This window comes from Sinocyclocheilus anshuiensis, unplaced genomic scaffold (genome assembly GCF_001515605.1).
Source record: "Sinocyclocheilus anshuiensis isolate Anshui unplaced genomic scaffold, SAMN03320099.WGS_v1.1 scaffold1075, whole genome shotgun sequence".
NCBI lineage: Eukaryota > Metazoa > Chordata > Actinopteri > Cypriniformes > Cyprinidae > Sinocyclocheilus > Sinocyclocheilus anshuiensis.
Window position 1 is genome coordinate 722,095 of NW_015544163.1, and position 16,550 is coordinate 738,644.

The 16,550-nt window shown below is 34.7% G+C and overlaps 1 protein-coding gene across 2 annotated transcripts in view; it reads left to right on the top strand.

The window, feature by feature from the left end:
• LOC107695694 (monocyte to macrophage differentiation factor-like) overlaps positions 1-13,735 on the top strand; it is a 26,801-nt gene extending 13,066 nt beyond the window's left edge. The window contains exons 1-7 of one of the 2 annotated variants that reach the window (XM_016495702.1): positions 347-928; positions 2,874-2,955; positions 3,086-3,246; positions 3,492-3,566; positions 6,188-6,289; positions 7,162-7,231; positions 13,196-13,735. In XM_016495702.1, coding sequence (XP_016351188.1) covers positions 903-928; positions 2,874-2,955; positions 3,086-3,246; positions 3,492-3,566; positions 6,188-6,289; positions 7,162-7,231; positions 13,196-13,399 — 720 coding nt within the window. In that variant the 5' untranslated portion in view covers positions 347-902 and the 3' untranslated portion in view covers positions 13,400-13,735. Of the gene's footprint in view, positions 1-346; positions 929-2,873; positions 2,956-3,085; positions 3,247-3,491; positions 3,567-6,187; positions 6,290-7,161; positions 7,232-13,195 lie in introns of those variants that run through there. The other variant, XM_016495701.1, reaches the window with a different exon arrangement.
• The last annotated feature ends 2,815 nt before the right edge of the window (positions 13,736-16,550 follow it).

The window sequence follows — 16,550 nt, forward strand, 5'->3', positions numbered from 1 at the left end:
TATATCAGTGAATCTCAACCTTTTGGCGTACCGGACCCCAGTCCAATTCAGAACCATCCTCAAGGACCCCCAGAACAAAACTGACTCATCTATGTATCATTTGTGTCTTTGTGAGGACCAAATACAGTCAAGTATAATTCAAGTTAGCTGACTTGTCCAGTATTTGATCTTATTATATATATATATAACATTTCTGTCCCCCTCACTTCTGAAATGATGGCTACGCCCCTGGATTACACTATGCATATACCACGGTATTTACAAATTACTCCGAGGTAATTTAAAGATTGTGCATGTCCAAAAGCATGGTACATTTTTAGAAATAAGGAAATTAGTGGTTTGTTGCTCATGGCATTAGGTTTAGGTTACAGTTACACTTAATAATTATCGTTTTATATTTCAGCTGACTGACAAAGGAAAGCGTCATTTGTCCTTTTCAGTGTCACTTTTGAATAACAGGACACGATTCAAACAGGTATGGCAACTCTGTCGCCACCATAAGCCCCGCCCTCTATTGCTGCGTCCAACAAAGCGATAGCATTCCCGCCGATGATTGGTCGAACGCATCGACCGTGCTCCCATTGGCTGAAGGCCCCGTCAATCAGGTGTGCCTAAAAATGCTTAAACTGTACAACTCCGGCTTTCGATATTCACAGAAAGAGGGATAAAGGCAGAGAAAGAGAGAGGGAGCGGACGCGAGATGAAATGATGTGACAAAACAGCGTCTTATGGATGATTTAGGGTGTATTTGAGCAGTTATGGTGCCACGGGCGCGTTTCGTTTCAGTCTGGGATTGATTTTTGTGAATGGAGATTTCGTCGCAGGCCTCGGACATCTGATTCATTTTCATCATCTGCTTGATTTACTGATCTTAGATTTGTTTTTATTTGCGATTTCGCGAGATGAAGAGAGTTAATAGTTTCCAGAGGCGAGTACAGAGGCTAATCAGCTAACGGGTCCGATTAAGTGCTGTTATGATTATTAATGCATTGTATGATCTCTCTGTTATTGCTCGTTATGTGTTTGTTGTTCATTTATGCAGTCTGTTTGATCAGAAATCAGATATTGAATGGATCATGCATCTTCAAGCTATATCCAGAGATCAGATCCTGCATCTTTATTTATTCTGTGCTTTTCACTGACATACAGGCACATCCTGATGTGATGCTTTTATGTTAATAATGCATGATATTTAATGTATTCAGTTCATGCATAGAAAGCGGAGTATTTTTTACTGACTCTATATTCTCTATTAAGAGATCAGACCGTATTTATTGTGGTCTGATCATGTAATTTTCAGTGCAAATCAAGCCAATAAGGTTTTTTATTGACTTTCTATTTTGGAGATAAAACCATGCATAGATTACAGATCATGTGTTTTTGTTGACTGTATATTGCATAATCACAGATCAGACCATAAACTCTATTCTTGATGCAGAAATCAGACCATGCACTGGGATAAAAAGTTCATCCTGCAACCTGAACATGTTTATATTGCATTCCATTTATAGGTTTTATATCGTTATTATTTGTTATTCTCTTGTAGATGCATGCTTTATTTATAGATCAGAACACACATTGAGTTTAAAGCATGTCCTGTGGTCTGATCATGCCAGTAAAAATGCAGTTTAGAGATGAGACGTTGCATTGAAATAAGATTGTCTCCATATTCTCTACACTGACTCCTAGATTCATTTCTGCAGTCTGATTGTGGTTTTCTGGTCTGATATCTGCTCTCCAAACATCAGCAGTGTCAGAATTGGTCCGCATGGGTGTTGGGACGCAGGGAGCGGGGAATGCAGCATGGATACGGATGCGTGTGTGTTTTTAATGAGCGTGCACCACTGCATCACACACCACCATGTTTGACATCACTGCTGCATCCTTGAGGAGTTTCAGACTCAAACAAACAAACACACACACACACACACACATGTGCATGAGTCACACTGCAGATTATGAGGCTAGTGTCCATTTACTGATGGGGTGATAGTGAAAGATATGAGAGAAATAAAAAAAAAAAAACCCGGCTCAGAATGAGTCACAGGGTGTTGTCTATGCACACATGCATATGTTATTTAAAAAAAATTAAATTTATTTATATTTTAGACTGATTCTGTCTCCTAACAAGGTAAAAAAACCCGGCTCAGAATGAGTCACAGGGTGTTGTCTATGCACACATGCATATGTTATTTAAAAAAAAAAAAATTTATTTATATTTTAGACTGATTCTGTCTCCTAACAAGGGTTTAATTGAGTTTAATTTTATTTTTATTATTATGTAGAAATGTTGTAGTGTGTATTTTGGAAACATTTGGATGCATTTGTTTTTCATGATGAAAACCTTTTGAAATTATTATTTTTTTTTAGACCATTATTTAAACATTATTGGTCACTACATAATTTGTGTCCATCTGGAATATGGTCATAATGGTGTTTAGTATCATTAATATATAGTATTATATTATCTATTAATATTCACAATTAGTTTTGATTTATATATATGTGTATATATATTTTTTTTTATTATTTATTTTTTTATTTTTTTTTCATTTTAATTTTAGCTACAGTTTTAATTTAGTTGTCTTTGTTTTAATCTTTTTAAATATGTTTTTAATTTCATTATTTTATCAGCTTTGAGTTATTTTCAGTTTTGGTAATTTTGGCAACTAACTGGAATATTTACGTAAAGTATAACTAAACCTTTTTTAGATTTTATTTTATTTCAGTTTTTTTTTTTCCCCATGAAGATGAATTTCAAAGATAATTTTAGTTAACGATAACAACACTGGTCCAAACGTATGTCAGTTGAAAGTCGTCTGTTTTCCGCTCTGTTATTATTAAATATGAATGCGTCGTTTGTTGTGTTTCAGGTTTATGAACACCCGAGCAGCTGTGAACCGCCGTTACCAGCCCACATGTTACGAGCACGCGGCCAACTGCTACACCCATGCCGTAACGCACATTCATTCTTTAATGAATAGAATTAAAGAGATCCAGCTAAGTGCTTATTTGGAGTGTCATGTGACACTCCTAAATGTTGGCATATGAAACGCTGATTTCCTCCTCAAACTCTGGCCTGCAGCTGCTGATTGTGCCGGCGTTCGTGGGAATGGCTCTCTTACACCGGCTGTCTGATGACCGCTGGGAGCGGATCACGGCCTGGGTGTACGGCATGGGTCTGATCGCTCTGTTCCTCGTCTCCACAGTCTTTCACATCATTTCCTGGAAAAAGAGCCACATGAGGTATGTTTGCCATCGTACAGCATTTTCTATTCCCTTAACTGCACTTCAGTTCTCACGACAGTGCAAATCATTTAGCTTTTCTTAACAGAGGTTTGTATTCTTTGACCACTATAGTGATTCTGTAGATTCTCTATTGATCAACTTTAATATGCATCATCATATGATATTTCAGGGCACATGGTACACAAACTCTGGTGTGACCACAATTCACATTAATATTGTCTCCTGTGTGTTTTGTTTCTCAGGACCATGGAGCACTGCTTCCACATGTGTGATAGAGTCGCCATATACTTATTTATCGCTGCCTCTTATACACCATGGTATGTTTTCTTTATACACATTTATTGCTTTTGCATTTAGATTTCAAAAGTTAAATACATCTTAAAAAAATAAAAAACTACCAACTTTATGTTTAAAGGGGTCATATGATGCTGCTAAAAAGAACATTATTTTGTGTATTTTTTTTACACAACATTTTTTGCGTCCACGGTGAAAGCCGATCTGGCGATCCACAGCACTAAGTTGATGTATTCCCTCAGCGACCAGCACGGATCAGCTCTAGGCATGACGTTTTTTTTTTTTAGAGATGATACCTTGGTAATACCATGTTTGGTATCAGTACAATTTTTTATGTTTTTGAAAGAAGTTTCTTCTACTCACCAAGGCTATATTTGTTTTTTGATCGAAAATTTTTTATATTTTTTACCATTTAAAATAACAGTTTTCTATGTGACTATATTATAAAATGTAATTTATTCCCGTGATAAAAAGCAGAATTTTCAGCATCATTACTCCAGTCTTCAGTGTCATGTGATCCTTCAGAAATCATTCTAATATATGGATTTGCTGCTAAAGAAACATTTCTGATTATCAATGTTGAAAACAGTTGTGCTGCTTCATATTTTTCTGGAAACCGTGATGCATTTTATTTTTCAGGATTATTTTATGAATAGAAAGATCGAAAGAACAGCATTTATTTGAAACAGAAATCTTTTGTAACATTATAAATGTCTTTACTGTCACTTTTGATCAATTTAATACAACCAAAAAAAGTATCAGATTCTTTGAAGAAATATTTGATACCGTAAATAAGGTATACGGTAAGCATTCGGTACTTTGGTATTATCCCATACCTCGGTACTGTGTCTAATGTTAAATATGCCATATAGTCTTTACTTCTGTGTATTACTTAAACTTCAGGATCCACAAGCGATGCATTTCCTCATTTTATTTGTAACACTATCTCCAATCTAACAATCTTACACTTGCGGAAGTGGAGTCACTGTGTCAAAATGCATTCACATGTGCCATTTTTGGCTCCTTTCGGCGTGGTTCTGTGAAGTTATTGATTTTTTGGCTATAACAGTTTTTAAAAAGCGCACTATCGTTATGACAGTGTCACAGTGGTGTGACTGAAGCGTGGCAGCGTTTGGTCACTTTACTCTGCGAGTGTGAATAATTCAGTGTGCTTTAGCGCTCAAGTACAGCAGTAAAGTGAGATTTAACCTCTATTACGCAGCATCTTTAATTAACGCCGGCTGCTGAGTGAAACTGTACAAAATCATGTGTAATGTGGAAACTTCTTCATTTTCATAGTCAAATGTATTTATATAGTCCTTATAATACACATTGTTTCAGAGCAGCTTTACAGAAAATCACGATGTTGATGTATATTTTAAAATCTTCATGCCTTATAGTTGCATTTAGCAGATAAGAGCTGTGCAATAATATACTTTACAATTTGTAACGATATAAATAATTAAAGTTGATGTTGGTTATATAGTATATTAATATAACCTAATGCAAATATACTCGCATATCCAACTTAATATAAAGAGATAATTGATAATGTATAAAAATGGAGGTACTGGATGTACTATATATCCAATGTACCAGTAAATGATGAGTTTAATTATATATGAATGCTTATGTTAAGTATCTTATACTACCTATACAGTTTCTGCAATATTATGTACAGTTAACAAAAGTAACAAAAATGGTTAATGGTGATTGATTATTGTTAAGAATAAATGTAATTGTATTTATTTGAATGCATATTTTTTTATGCTGTATTTATTTGCATTTATTATTTGTTCTTATAAAACGGATAGTTCCGGTCCTTGATTCTGATTGGTTGAGCCACGTTCGAAGCTAAATTTTCGAAGTAAATTACACTACAAACATACACCTTTGTTTACTTCTGTGTGTTGCTCGGCAACCACTTTGTTGGAACCTCAACTGATTCTGAGGAACTACATTGTTTGGTGGAAGAATACTGTTTTTATTAATATCATTACACTTTATTTGCTCTGTTTTATTTTGTGAAACCTTACAACGTATATAGAAAAAACATTTTATAAAAGCAATAAGCCCCGTGAAGCCGTGGTTTACAGTGAGTTTATAACAGCTAAGGGTGTTTAACAACGCCCCTAGCTGTTATAAATTCACTGTAAACCACGGCTTCTTGGGGCTTATTGCTTTAATTTACTTCCATTGATTGGTTTTATTATATTGCTGATTTATAAAAGTAATAGGCCACTTGAGATTTGATGTATATCTCACCATGCACTGAATGATTTAACAAACATTTACCACAATATTTACATGCATTCAAAGAATGCCATGGTTCGTTGTGTCTAACACTTCATGAAGATCAGACTTTTTACATGCTGTGCATCGATAATGGATCAAACATTGCTGGTTTTTCATGCTGACGGTTGATCGATCAGGGTGTGCCCCTGCGTCCCAATGTGCATACTATCCACCCTATCTGCCCTAAATAGTATTGAAAATTACTAATATCACATAGAATTTAAGATGGATAGTATGCACATTGGGATGCAGGCTGTGTGTGTGTGTGTGTGTGTGTGTGTGTGTGTGTTAGTTACGGTTCTACACACTCCTGTGTGATGAGCACTAATGAGGGTGTGTTTTCCCACAGGCTCAATCTCCGGGAACTCGGGCCGCTCGCCGCTCACATGCGCTGGTTTGTGTGGCTGATGGCGGCCGCCGGGACCATCTATGTGTTCAACTACCACGAGAAGTATGTTTGACTTCACCACAATGTCTTATGATGTCAGGGGATGCCAGATACATTGTATCTTAATTATGCAAAATTGATAATAGACACAAAATGTTAAATTATATGTTGTTGAATGTACAATTAGACTGGTTGTGATTATTGGTAGAGTAACCACAAGTATTTTGCAAGTCCCAGTCACGTACAGTACAGTGAGGACACATACAGTTAAATACATACAATTAATTAAATATTCATTAAATATTACAATAATTAATTTTATTATTTATAAATTATTATTGTTAAAATTAGGGGCAAGATTGAGAATCAGCATGCACAAAGTGTTTAATAATTTTTTTGTTGAATGTACAACTTGGCCGGTTGTGATTTATTTAAGGTAGCCACAATTATTTTGCATTTTAAAGTCTCAGTCACATACAGCCACCCAAGTGAGCACATACGCGTTTTAAATAAATAAAATAGTAAATATTATAATGTTATGATTTGTATCATTTATAAATTATTAATATAATCATAAATTATTATTATTATTATTTATATAACAATAATAATAATAACAATTATTATTAAATAAAATATTTACAAAATACTTTAAGGTGTTATTTGCAATATTGGTTTACACATCCTTCAAGAAAATCTATAAAGAATATACAAAACTATATAAAAATAAATAGCATTTGTATTTCAAAGTAAAATAATTTCTTAAATTGTGTGTGGATTAAGCACAACAGAATGGGTAATTAAACATGCACAAAATAGAAAATGAAATAAATGAACACTATTTACCTGTAGAAATTCCCCTGAAGTGAGAGAGATGTTTAATTGTCATGATTTATTTGTATTGGTGTGTGATGTTAAAGCGTGTGTTTGTGCAGGTATAAGTTAGTGGAGCTGGCGTTCTACCTGACCATGGGCTTCTTTCCTGCGCTGGTGGTGACATCAATGGTGAGTCTATGAGCTCAACTTAATCTGATCTATGTGCTTCTAAAGGCCAAGTACTAATTAGCAGACCCCTAATTAACCTGACCATTTAAAGCTGGTGTAGGAGGAGTCATTGCAGAGGACGGAGAACGGATTGTAGACGGGGTTCCCACGCTTCTTGAAAGTACTTGAATATCAATCGCATGGATTCAAGGCCTGAAAAGTACTTGAAAACAAATAGAAGTCCTTGAAAGTGCTTGAATTAAATTTGAAATAAATTTAGTTTAGTAGAATGTGCTATTTCAAAAATTGTCTTATATGCGCTGTCAAAGACAAAACGAAACTGCGCTAATGATTGGGGGTTGAGATAGTGTAGCGCGAGAAAAAAACTTAGCGTGTGAGCTGATGCACAGCCCTGCATGAACCTATAGAGAAGCAGTGTATTTGCGAATGAAAATTACTGCGTGCAACTTTGAAAACAAATATTTAGGAGCACCAGTGCGACTGACCCGATCAGCATATTTGTGTTTGCGCTCAGGGGAGCTTCAAAGGTTTCTAACTTATTTACAACGTGTTTTTGCTGCGTTGAGTAATGTATCACAGACAAATCTGTTGATTCCTTGAACACAATGTTAATCAGAATCCACTCACTGCTCAAACACCTGAGTTTTGTTCAGTGCTGAGTTCTGCAGTCTCACGAATCCTCTCATTATTGCAAACAAAGTGTTGACCGGGTGTAAATAAGAGATTCATTGTGCAGTGTAGGGAGCTTCGTCGATTATAATGGAACTTTGTGAGATCGCGATGAGTGAGTGACAGATTTTAATGATTATTAAGGGAGTTTGCAAATGTGATATTGATTTAATACAACAGTTCATTAAACAAGAAATTAATATTAAGTGACTTGCATTGTCTGACTACAACACTATTGCCTGATTTTGCTCTATTTCATCAACGAAAATAGTTTCAAACAAAGTCACAGCTGAGCCGCTGCGCATTTCCAAGCAAACACAGCGGTGTTTCGTTTATGAATGAATGTGCGTTTTTAAACAAATCTGAATAAATTACCCATTCATAAAGCCAGTCACTTGCTTCATTCCTGAATTAATTAGTCGTTCGAACAAATCAATTGAATGAATGATTCAGTGATAAACTCAATGATTTGCCGCCACCTACTGGCAGTTTAACTTTCATTTTTAAAGGATCTTTTCTGTTATTTAATTCGTTTAACATTTCTATATTCAAAATTTTATATTTAAAATATTAACCTCAACATGAATTTATGAATTAAACTCCACTCATGCCACCTCTGAGCTTCATTAAACATCTGAAAATACACCTACAAGCCACTTTTGTGATCTTCTGTGCCACCTCTGTGGTACAAATTATTTTTTTTATACTGATTTTATTTGATTGGTAACTTATTCTTATTCTACTTGATTTTATTCTGTTGTTTTAATTAGAAATTTTAAAAAGCTTATAAATATAATGTTTTTGAATTTTACATTAAAGATGACATACTTTTAATAAAGTTAGAAAAATGCCATTACAAAGGTGTAAAAACTAAATTCCCTGTAAATCACTTTGAGTCAAATATCATCTCGTAATGGGAAGGCTAATATTTGATCAGAATTTTTGATTATTGATTAGAAGGTGCTCCTAAATTTTTTTTTTTAATTTTAAAAGAAAAGTACGCGTAGAGCCCTGTTTAACCATTTTTTATTAATTAAAAAATTGAGAAATTCTCTCAAATTTAAATATTTTACAAGAATTACAGCAAAAACCAGTTTGATGCAAGAATATATATTTTTATTAATATTTGAGAAATTGTATTTGAATATTACCAGTGTGAACTCCATTGACTTCAATGGATTTCATTAAATTCCTTTGAACACGACTGCTCAAAGTGGTCGAAATGTATGAAACCTACACATTCAAAACCTCATTACTCTGAAATGTTTTATGTAAATGTTAAGTGTAAGTGAAAAGTTAAGTACTGTAACAGGTCTTTCATGATGCTACATATGCTGGGGGTGTGAATTTGATAGGTGCTTGAAATTAAATAAATAGTGCTTTAAAAAGTCCTTGAATCTGGTGTTCATGAAAGAGTGGGAACCCTGTGTAGATGTAAATATCCAAATGTTAGTGCATCGAACATCAACAAAAGCCTTAAAATGACTTCAGAAGTATTTCTGTATTATAGATGTGAAGAAAACTAAATGTATAGTCACCATGATGTTTTATAGTGACACAAGAAATTTCCAACCTTCCCTTGAAGGAAATGTGATCACCTTCACCTTTGACCCAGTTTTTGAGTCCTCAGGCTGTTCACTTTAACCTGTCACACCTGAAATGTTCACTATGCAACCGACTCACGCTTGATGTGGGATTTCCGCAATTCAGAATCAAACACAACAGCATTTGAATTGAGTCACTGATACACCTGATTAGAATTGAATAAAACCTTTACCACATGGACAATTACATGTGAATCTCCCAAAAAAATTCCAGGTCATAGTTTACCCAAAAATCAATTTATAATCGTTATATAATAAATATATATATATATATACTGTATATGAGCAATATCACTCTCGTACTCGAGCGATACCAGCTCTTTATCAGCATGGCTGTGATTAGACCAGAGGCACGAGGCCGGAGGCAATCACAGCCGCTGATATAGAGCCGGTATCGCTCGAGTACAAGAGTGATATTGCGTTTATACAACAGTTAAACGGAACATGTGTGTAATTAAACAAGAAACAACGGAGTGCCTAATAAAACCCTCTTTTGTGCGGAACTATTTCCTTCCGCCAAGGATTCAAAGCTCAAGTTAACAGTTAAACATGCGTCACTTTTAGTATCAAGGGCATGTGCTGCTTCAGTTAGGTTATTAGTGAGAAATAATGCGGCAAGACGTGCATCCAAATGAGAGAGAGAGAGAGAGACCGCGAAGCTAGACGTTTCTTCTTATATTAACTAACGTACTCTACGATTAGCTCAGTGAATAATAATAAAAAAAAATTAAAAAAATGGACCCGGCTAGAACAAGCGGAGTGATACAACATTGTGAAAGGGAGTTCCTGTAGCAATACCAGTACAATATCTCACGGTTCTCAACCAATCAGATTTCAGAACCAGAACGAACTGTTGTGTATATATATATATATAAATATACATGTTAGGAGAGTTTAATCACAAAATAAATTTTGGAATTTAAGTATTGTAATAAGTGTATTAATATAATGCACTGAGAGATGTGTTTTCTTTTCATGTAATCCCAGTCATTTTTAATGTATTACTTACAAAAATTACTGTAATATTCATATTTGTAATTATTCTAAAATATATATATATATATTTTTTTTTTAATATTTAAGATTATTTTTCATGAGTTGAGATAAAAATAAAAAGTGTCAATTTTTTTTATTTTTTGTAGTGTAACAGCTACGTTAATGTAATGGACTTATAAATGTCTTGTAACCACAGTTTTTTTTTTTTTTTTTTCTGTATTACAAACAATACTAACATTAAAAATATAATATAATCCTATATTCATATGATTCATATATCAATTTTCATTATTACTTGTTTTCTTTTGACTTCTAGGTGAAATATGATCCAGGCATAGTTTGACAGCTTTTGTGAGATTCAGCCTTACATATACAGTATAAATACAGCACGTGTGTACAGTGTGCATTGTGCAATACAATAAAGATTTGGGTTCGGTGTAGTAAGCAAACAGAGATGCTTTGAAATGTAATCACTATTGATAACCTTTGCTTCGGGTTTGCATGATGTTTGAGTCAAAAACAGCAGCAGCTCTGTGTTCATTACATACCAAATACAGCATGTGTCTCATGTCACAGACACTGACGCCACCTTGTGGTTAGGAGCAGTAGTTACACTTGCTTGAAAAAATAACCAAATAAAACTCCCTGCATTCAAAGCTCAACTTTTCCTTTGGCTTTTGGATTATTGCAAAAAAAATAACCTCTGTGACCAACAAAAGTTTACGATTCGTACATGTTCATCATCAAATCTTCACAACGTTTATGAATTTTGAAGCCTAAATGCAGTTAGCAGAAGTAAAAAGCTAAACGTTGGCTATAAATGAACTGCACAACGACTTCAACGTCACCATTGTTAAGCGTCTAACAACTCTTTTTTTTTTTAATCTTTATTTTAAAACATTTTCCTTGAAAGTTTGAGGTAGGATAGTTTGCAACGGCGTGATTCTAAACACAATGAGGCTGTGAAAGCGACTAGTGAGTAGACGAGTTTGTCTGTTCAGTGGGATGATGTTTAATGTAGTCCCATTTGGACACTTGTTAGCAACTGCCTTTTTCAAGACAAGTAAGAGTTTCAGAAAAAAATCACAGGGGCATATTGCTAGTGTATTTTTTTGTAGAATAAAACATGACAATATCTTGAGCTTAACCCTGAACTTAACCTGTGTTAACCACAGACCCTATTTCAGGTATTAAATCAAAAATCCATTCAAAAAAAACGTTGAATTGTTAAAATGTGAACTCGTTTCAGGGTGTCGGCCTCCAAAAATACTTCATTCCTGCAACGCTCCATATGCAGCACCATCAAAACATTATTAATGTTATTTCTGTACCTTTTACACATCTGAGATGTAAATATAGTAGATTACACTCTTAAAAATTAAGGTTCTTTATTGTCATTGATGCTTCTATGTAGAACCTTTTGTTGTAGAATAAAACAATTGAAGAAAATGTAAAAATGGCTACGTTTACATGCAACCAAATAATCCAATTTGTAATCGGATTGACGGCTCAATCGGACTGAAAAGATCGGATTGAAGGGGGTGGTTTATTCCTTTTCTAATACGATTGAGAGTGCATGTAAACACTCGATCGGATTGAACCCCGAAACTGAAAGGACTGCGCATGTGCAATGATGCAGAAATATCGTAATGACGTATGACGCGCGGAACGAGCGGTTCTTCCTTTTGAATAAAGTGATGTATAAATGCATGTCCTGTCATTATAAAACTCTCCTTTCACTCGGCAACTGTGAAGTGGATCAGGACAACCTCCCACCAGTCCTTGTTTTGGATTTTCATCCACAGGCAACCCGTTTTGGGCGCGGGCATTTTTACTGTGTGATAAATATGAGCAGCACGGCACAGCGGTTTATATGTATATTTATCCATAAATTAATAAATATTAATTCTGCTGTTAAAAACAAATAAATAAACCGTGTAGGAGAGTGGTTATTATGTGCAAACAGTTAGAAACTCTATATTTGTGCAGTGTGCGCATGTAAAAAAAAAAGAATTCCGATTTGAAGCTTGTGACATATAAACGCGCACATCAACCCGATCACTTTCTTTAGCGTTCATGTAAACACTACATTCAGATTCATCAATCGGAATGAATTCAGTCCGATTGAACCAAAAATTGTGCATGTAAACGTAGCCAATGTAGAATTAACTTGAACTTAACCTGAATTTAACCTAAACTTAACCTGAACTTAACCTGAATTTAATCTAAACTTAAACTGAACTTAGCCTGAATTTAACCTAAACTTAAACTGAATTTAACCTAAACTTAACCTGAACTTAACCTAAACTTAACCTGAACTTAACCTGAATTTAACCTAAACTTAACCTGAACTTAACCTAAACTTAAACTGAACTTAACCTGAATTGACCTTAAACTTAACCTTGAACTTGACACACATGGTTCCATGAAGAACCTTTAACAATCTTTCCATTGCTTATCATGGAAAGAGGTTTTAAAATGTTCTTCACTAAGATAAAATGCTTATTTTAAGAACTGACCACTGAAAGGTTCTTTGTGGAACCAAACATGGTTCTTCTATGGCATCAATGTTCCTTTTTGGAACCTTTAGTTTTATGGATTTTTGCCTGGTTTTCAATTTGTCAAATGTGTAAAAACACAACTTTATTCGATGATTTTCATGTCAGTAACTGTGTTTGGTTCTTGTTTTGATCAGAGTAACACAGACGGGCTGTACGAGCTGGCGTTCGGAGGCTTGGTCTACTGCCTGGGTGTCGTCTTCTTCAAATCAGACGGTGTGATTCCGTTCGCTCACGCCATCTGGCACGTGTTCGTGGCTCTTGCTGCCGCCATCCACTACTACGCCATCTGGAAGTACCTGTACCGCAGTCCCCCGCTGGAGGACATCAGGGATGCTTGAGCTCCTCTCCCTCATCATTTCCTCCTCCATCACCAAAACATCACAACCGGATGCTCCAAACACCAACATTTACCAGTACGACCATGCAATGTTTACGGTTTTCTAACCAACTGGGATCAGTGAAGTGTGTGTGAGTGTGTGTGTGTGTGTGTGTGTGTGTGTGTGTGTGTTGCAGTACTGAATGCACATTTGCCACAGTTGCAACAAGACGGCAATGTTTGTGGGGTTTTTTTCCATTTTCATTAGTATTATGTAAAGACATTCCACTGAAAGCAGATGAATTGTGATTCTTTTTGATATTTAATGATTTTTCCGTCCATTCAGTCACACACACACACACACACACACACACACACACACACACACACACACACACACACACACACACACACACACACACACACACACACACACACACACACACACACACACACACACACACACACACACACACACACACACACACACACACACACACACACACACACACACACACACACACACACACACACACACACACACACACACACACACACACTCAGTAGCAGTTTCATATCATCTGTAGTGAATTACTTTTCTTTACTCGTGTGACTTTCTGTATCAAATCTGTATTTTTGCGTCTCAACTCACTGAGTTTTTACTTCAGACGTACGGCTAGTTGTTTTCTACAAAGCGCTAGTGGTTTTCTACACTCCTGGCGTCTCCTTCCCCTGTGTTTCTGCTCTTTCAGCAGGATTTGAAAGTGTTGCACAGAGCTTTTTTTCTAAGCAGCACGTTTCTAACAGGAAGAACCACTTCTCTTTGATACTCCATTTGTAGGCTGATGGCGGATAGAAACGATGTTGAATGCTTCTCTGCACAACCAGGTTTATGATGCTATAGGATGTTTTATCTCACCGCCTGAACCACCTTAACGACACTTTGTGAAGTTTCTCAAATTTGGCACAATATTCGATGGGCTTGTGATTAAGAAGTGTTAGCCAATGACATTTGAATGACATCCTAGAATAACATCCTGTGTCTGTTATGATGAATCTGACAAAAACGGGCCATATTTCACCCCAAAATCTTGAAAAGTTTAATTGCAAAAATGGAATTGCAAAAAAAAAAAAAGAAGTTGAATCAGTAAAATTGCAATTGCATTGCAAGAAACTAAAGCATACTATTTTTAGGACCATTATGTTTTTTTTTTGTTTTTTTTTGCATTGACGTTCTCATGACATTTTTCTTCTCATTACTATAGAGTTTTTATTATAATATATAAGTATATGTATATTTAAAATAAATAACTACTACAGTAATACATTTATTTATATATATATATATGAACTTGGGGGATAATGTGCTTAATGTCATAAATTTCACAATGCAAAAAAAAGTGCTTTTTTTTAAAGAAAAATTACCAAAAATTTATTTATTTATTTTTTTTCATTTTGATTTGAAGTGAAATATGACTCTACAATGTTCTTTACAGATTAATGATATTTTCTTAGATATCGACAGTGCAATATGGGCAAACGAAACATTTCGGAACCAATGTTCTTTTTCTGGCACGATATCTCCTGCTAATCGGTGCCAGCAAAACGCTCATCATCCCATCATGCACACCACTACCTGACAGCACCAGGATCATCTTTTATCATTCCGAGGACCTTCTCTGGTTTCTGTCGCGTTTCTGCAGGAGACACTGTGACACTGTGAATGCGTTCGGCTTTGATCGCAGTTTGACTTTGCAGTTCTGGTAAAGCACTGATCTGGTGGGATTCAGGAAACGTTGTGATCCGATATGCAGCTGCTTGCATATTTAAGTGTTTTCGCATAAAGCCTGAAGCTCTTGTTTTGTAATATTTTCACTGTGGTCTATAAACATGCTTATTCTTCTTCTCATGTCGTGTCGGAATATCCAGAATTACTTTTTCATCCTGTAATTACAGACTTTAAAACGAACGTTTATGCAAGCGCTGATACAAGTAAAAGCAGGTTTTCTACACATTTCTTCTTCATATGCTATTAGATTTTTTGCTGGTTAATTATTATATGTCCTGTTTTTGTAATTCTGTAAGTTTCGTTATGATTTGGGGATGTCTGATGAGATGTGTTAGGACATTTTGACCACCTCTTATACTCTGGGACAGACTTTTGTAAAAATCTTTCTACAACCTGTTTTGGCACATAATTCTGACTCAAATCCAACTCCAAAACTTCTTCTAACGCTTCTGATGTTCTCATCACACATCATTCTAGTGTTTTGGTGCTGGTGTTACTATAAAGACTACATGTGTCCAATACTGAACAAGTCTCTAAAGTGTTAATAAACACGAGCAGTAACTCTCGTGCATGTGTGTTTGTGATCATTTCGTCTGGAATATTGTGGCTCAGTCCATGTTTCACACATGGCACAATGAAGACTTTAAGGCGGTTGCTATTATTTGATCATTTGATTATTTGAAAAAAAGGTGTAGGATTTACTTTTAATAATTTTCCACTTGACACTTTACAATAAGATCTCACTTGTTAACATTGGATAAAATTAACTAAGAATTAGTGCTTCTGTAGCATTCATTAATCTCGACGTTCATCATTGAATATTTACCAAAATGTTAATATCATGTTATTGTTAACAATATCTAATGCACTGGAAACTTATGTGAACAATGAGCAACTGTATTGTTATTAACTAACAAAGATTAATAATTGCTGAAAAAATATATTGTTACTTCATGTTAATACAGTGTATTAATGTTGTTGAAAATGAAATGAGAGTTTATAGTGAAATTACTGAAACGGCTTATTTTGAATAGAAATTGGTAAAGAAATGTACTATTTAGAGACGAATGTATTAGCAAAGTAATCTAAATTCAAAAAAAGTATTGATATAAAGGAGAAATATATTTATTATTTATATTTTTTTAAACAATTACATTTTATTGCTATATTGTATTTTGTGTCATGTTATTTATTATTATATTATTAATAATCCATGTATACTAATTATACATGTATTAATCATACATGTGTAATAATAATTTATGTACTGAAATAATGTTTTGGAGTGATTTATCAGTGCATGTTATTCCTATAAGAAAAAAAAAAACTTTTTGAATTATTGTAATCAAAATGAAATAATATACCCAACCTGATTTTAATCGCA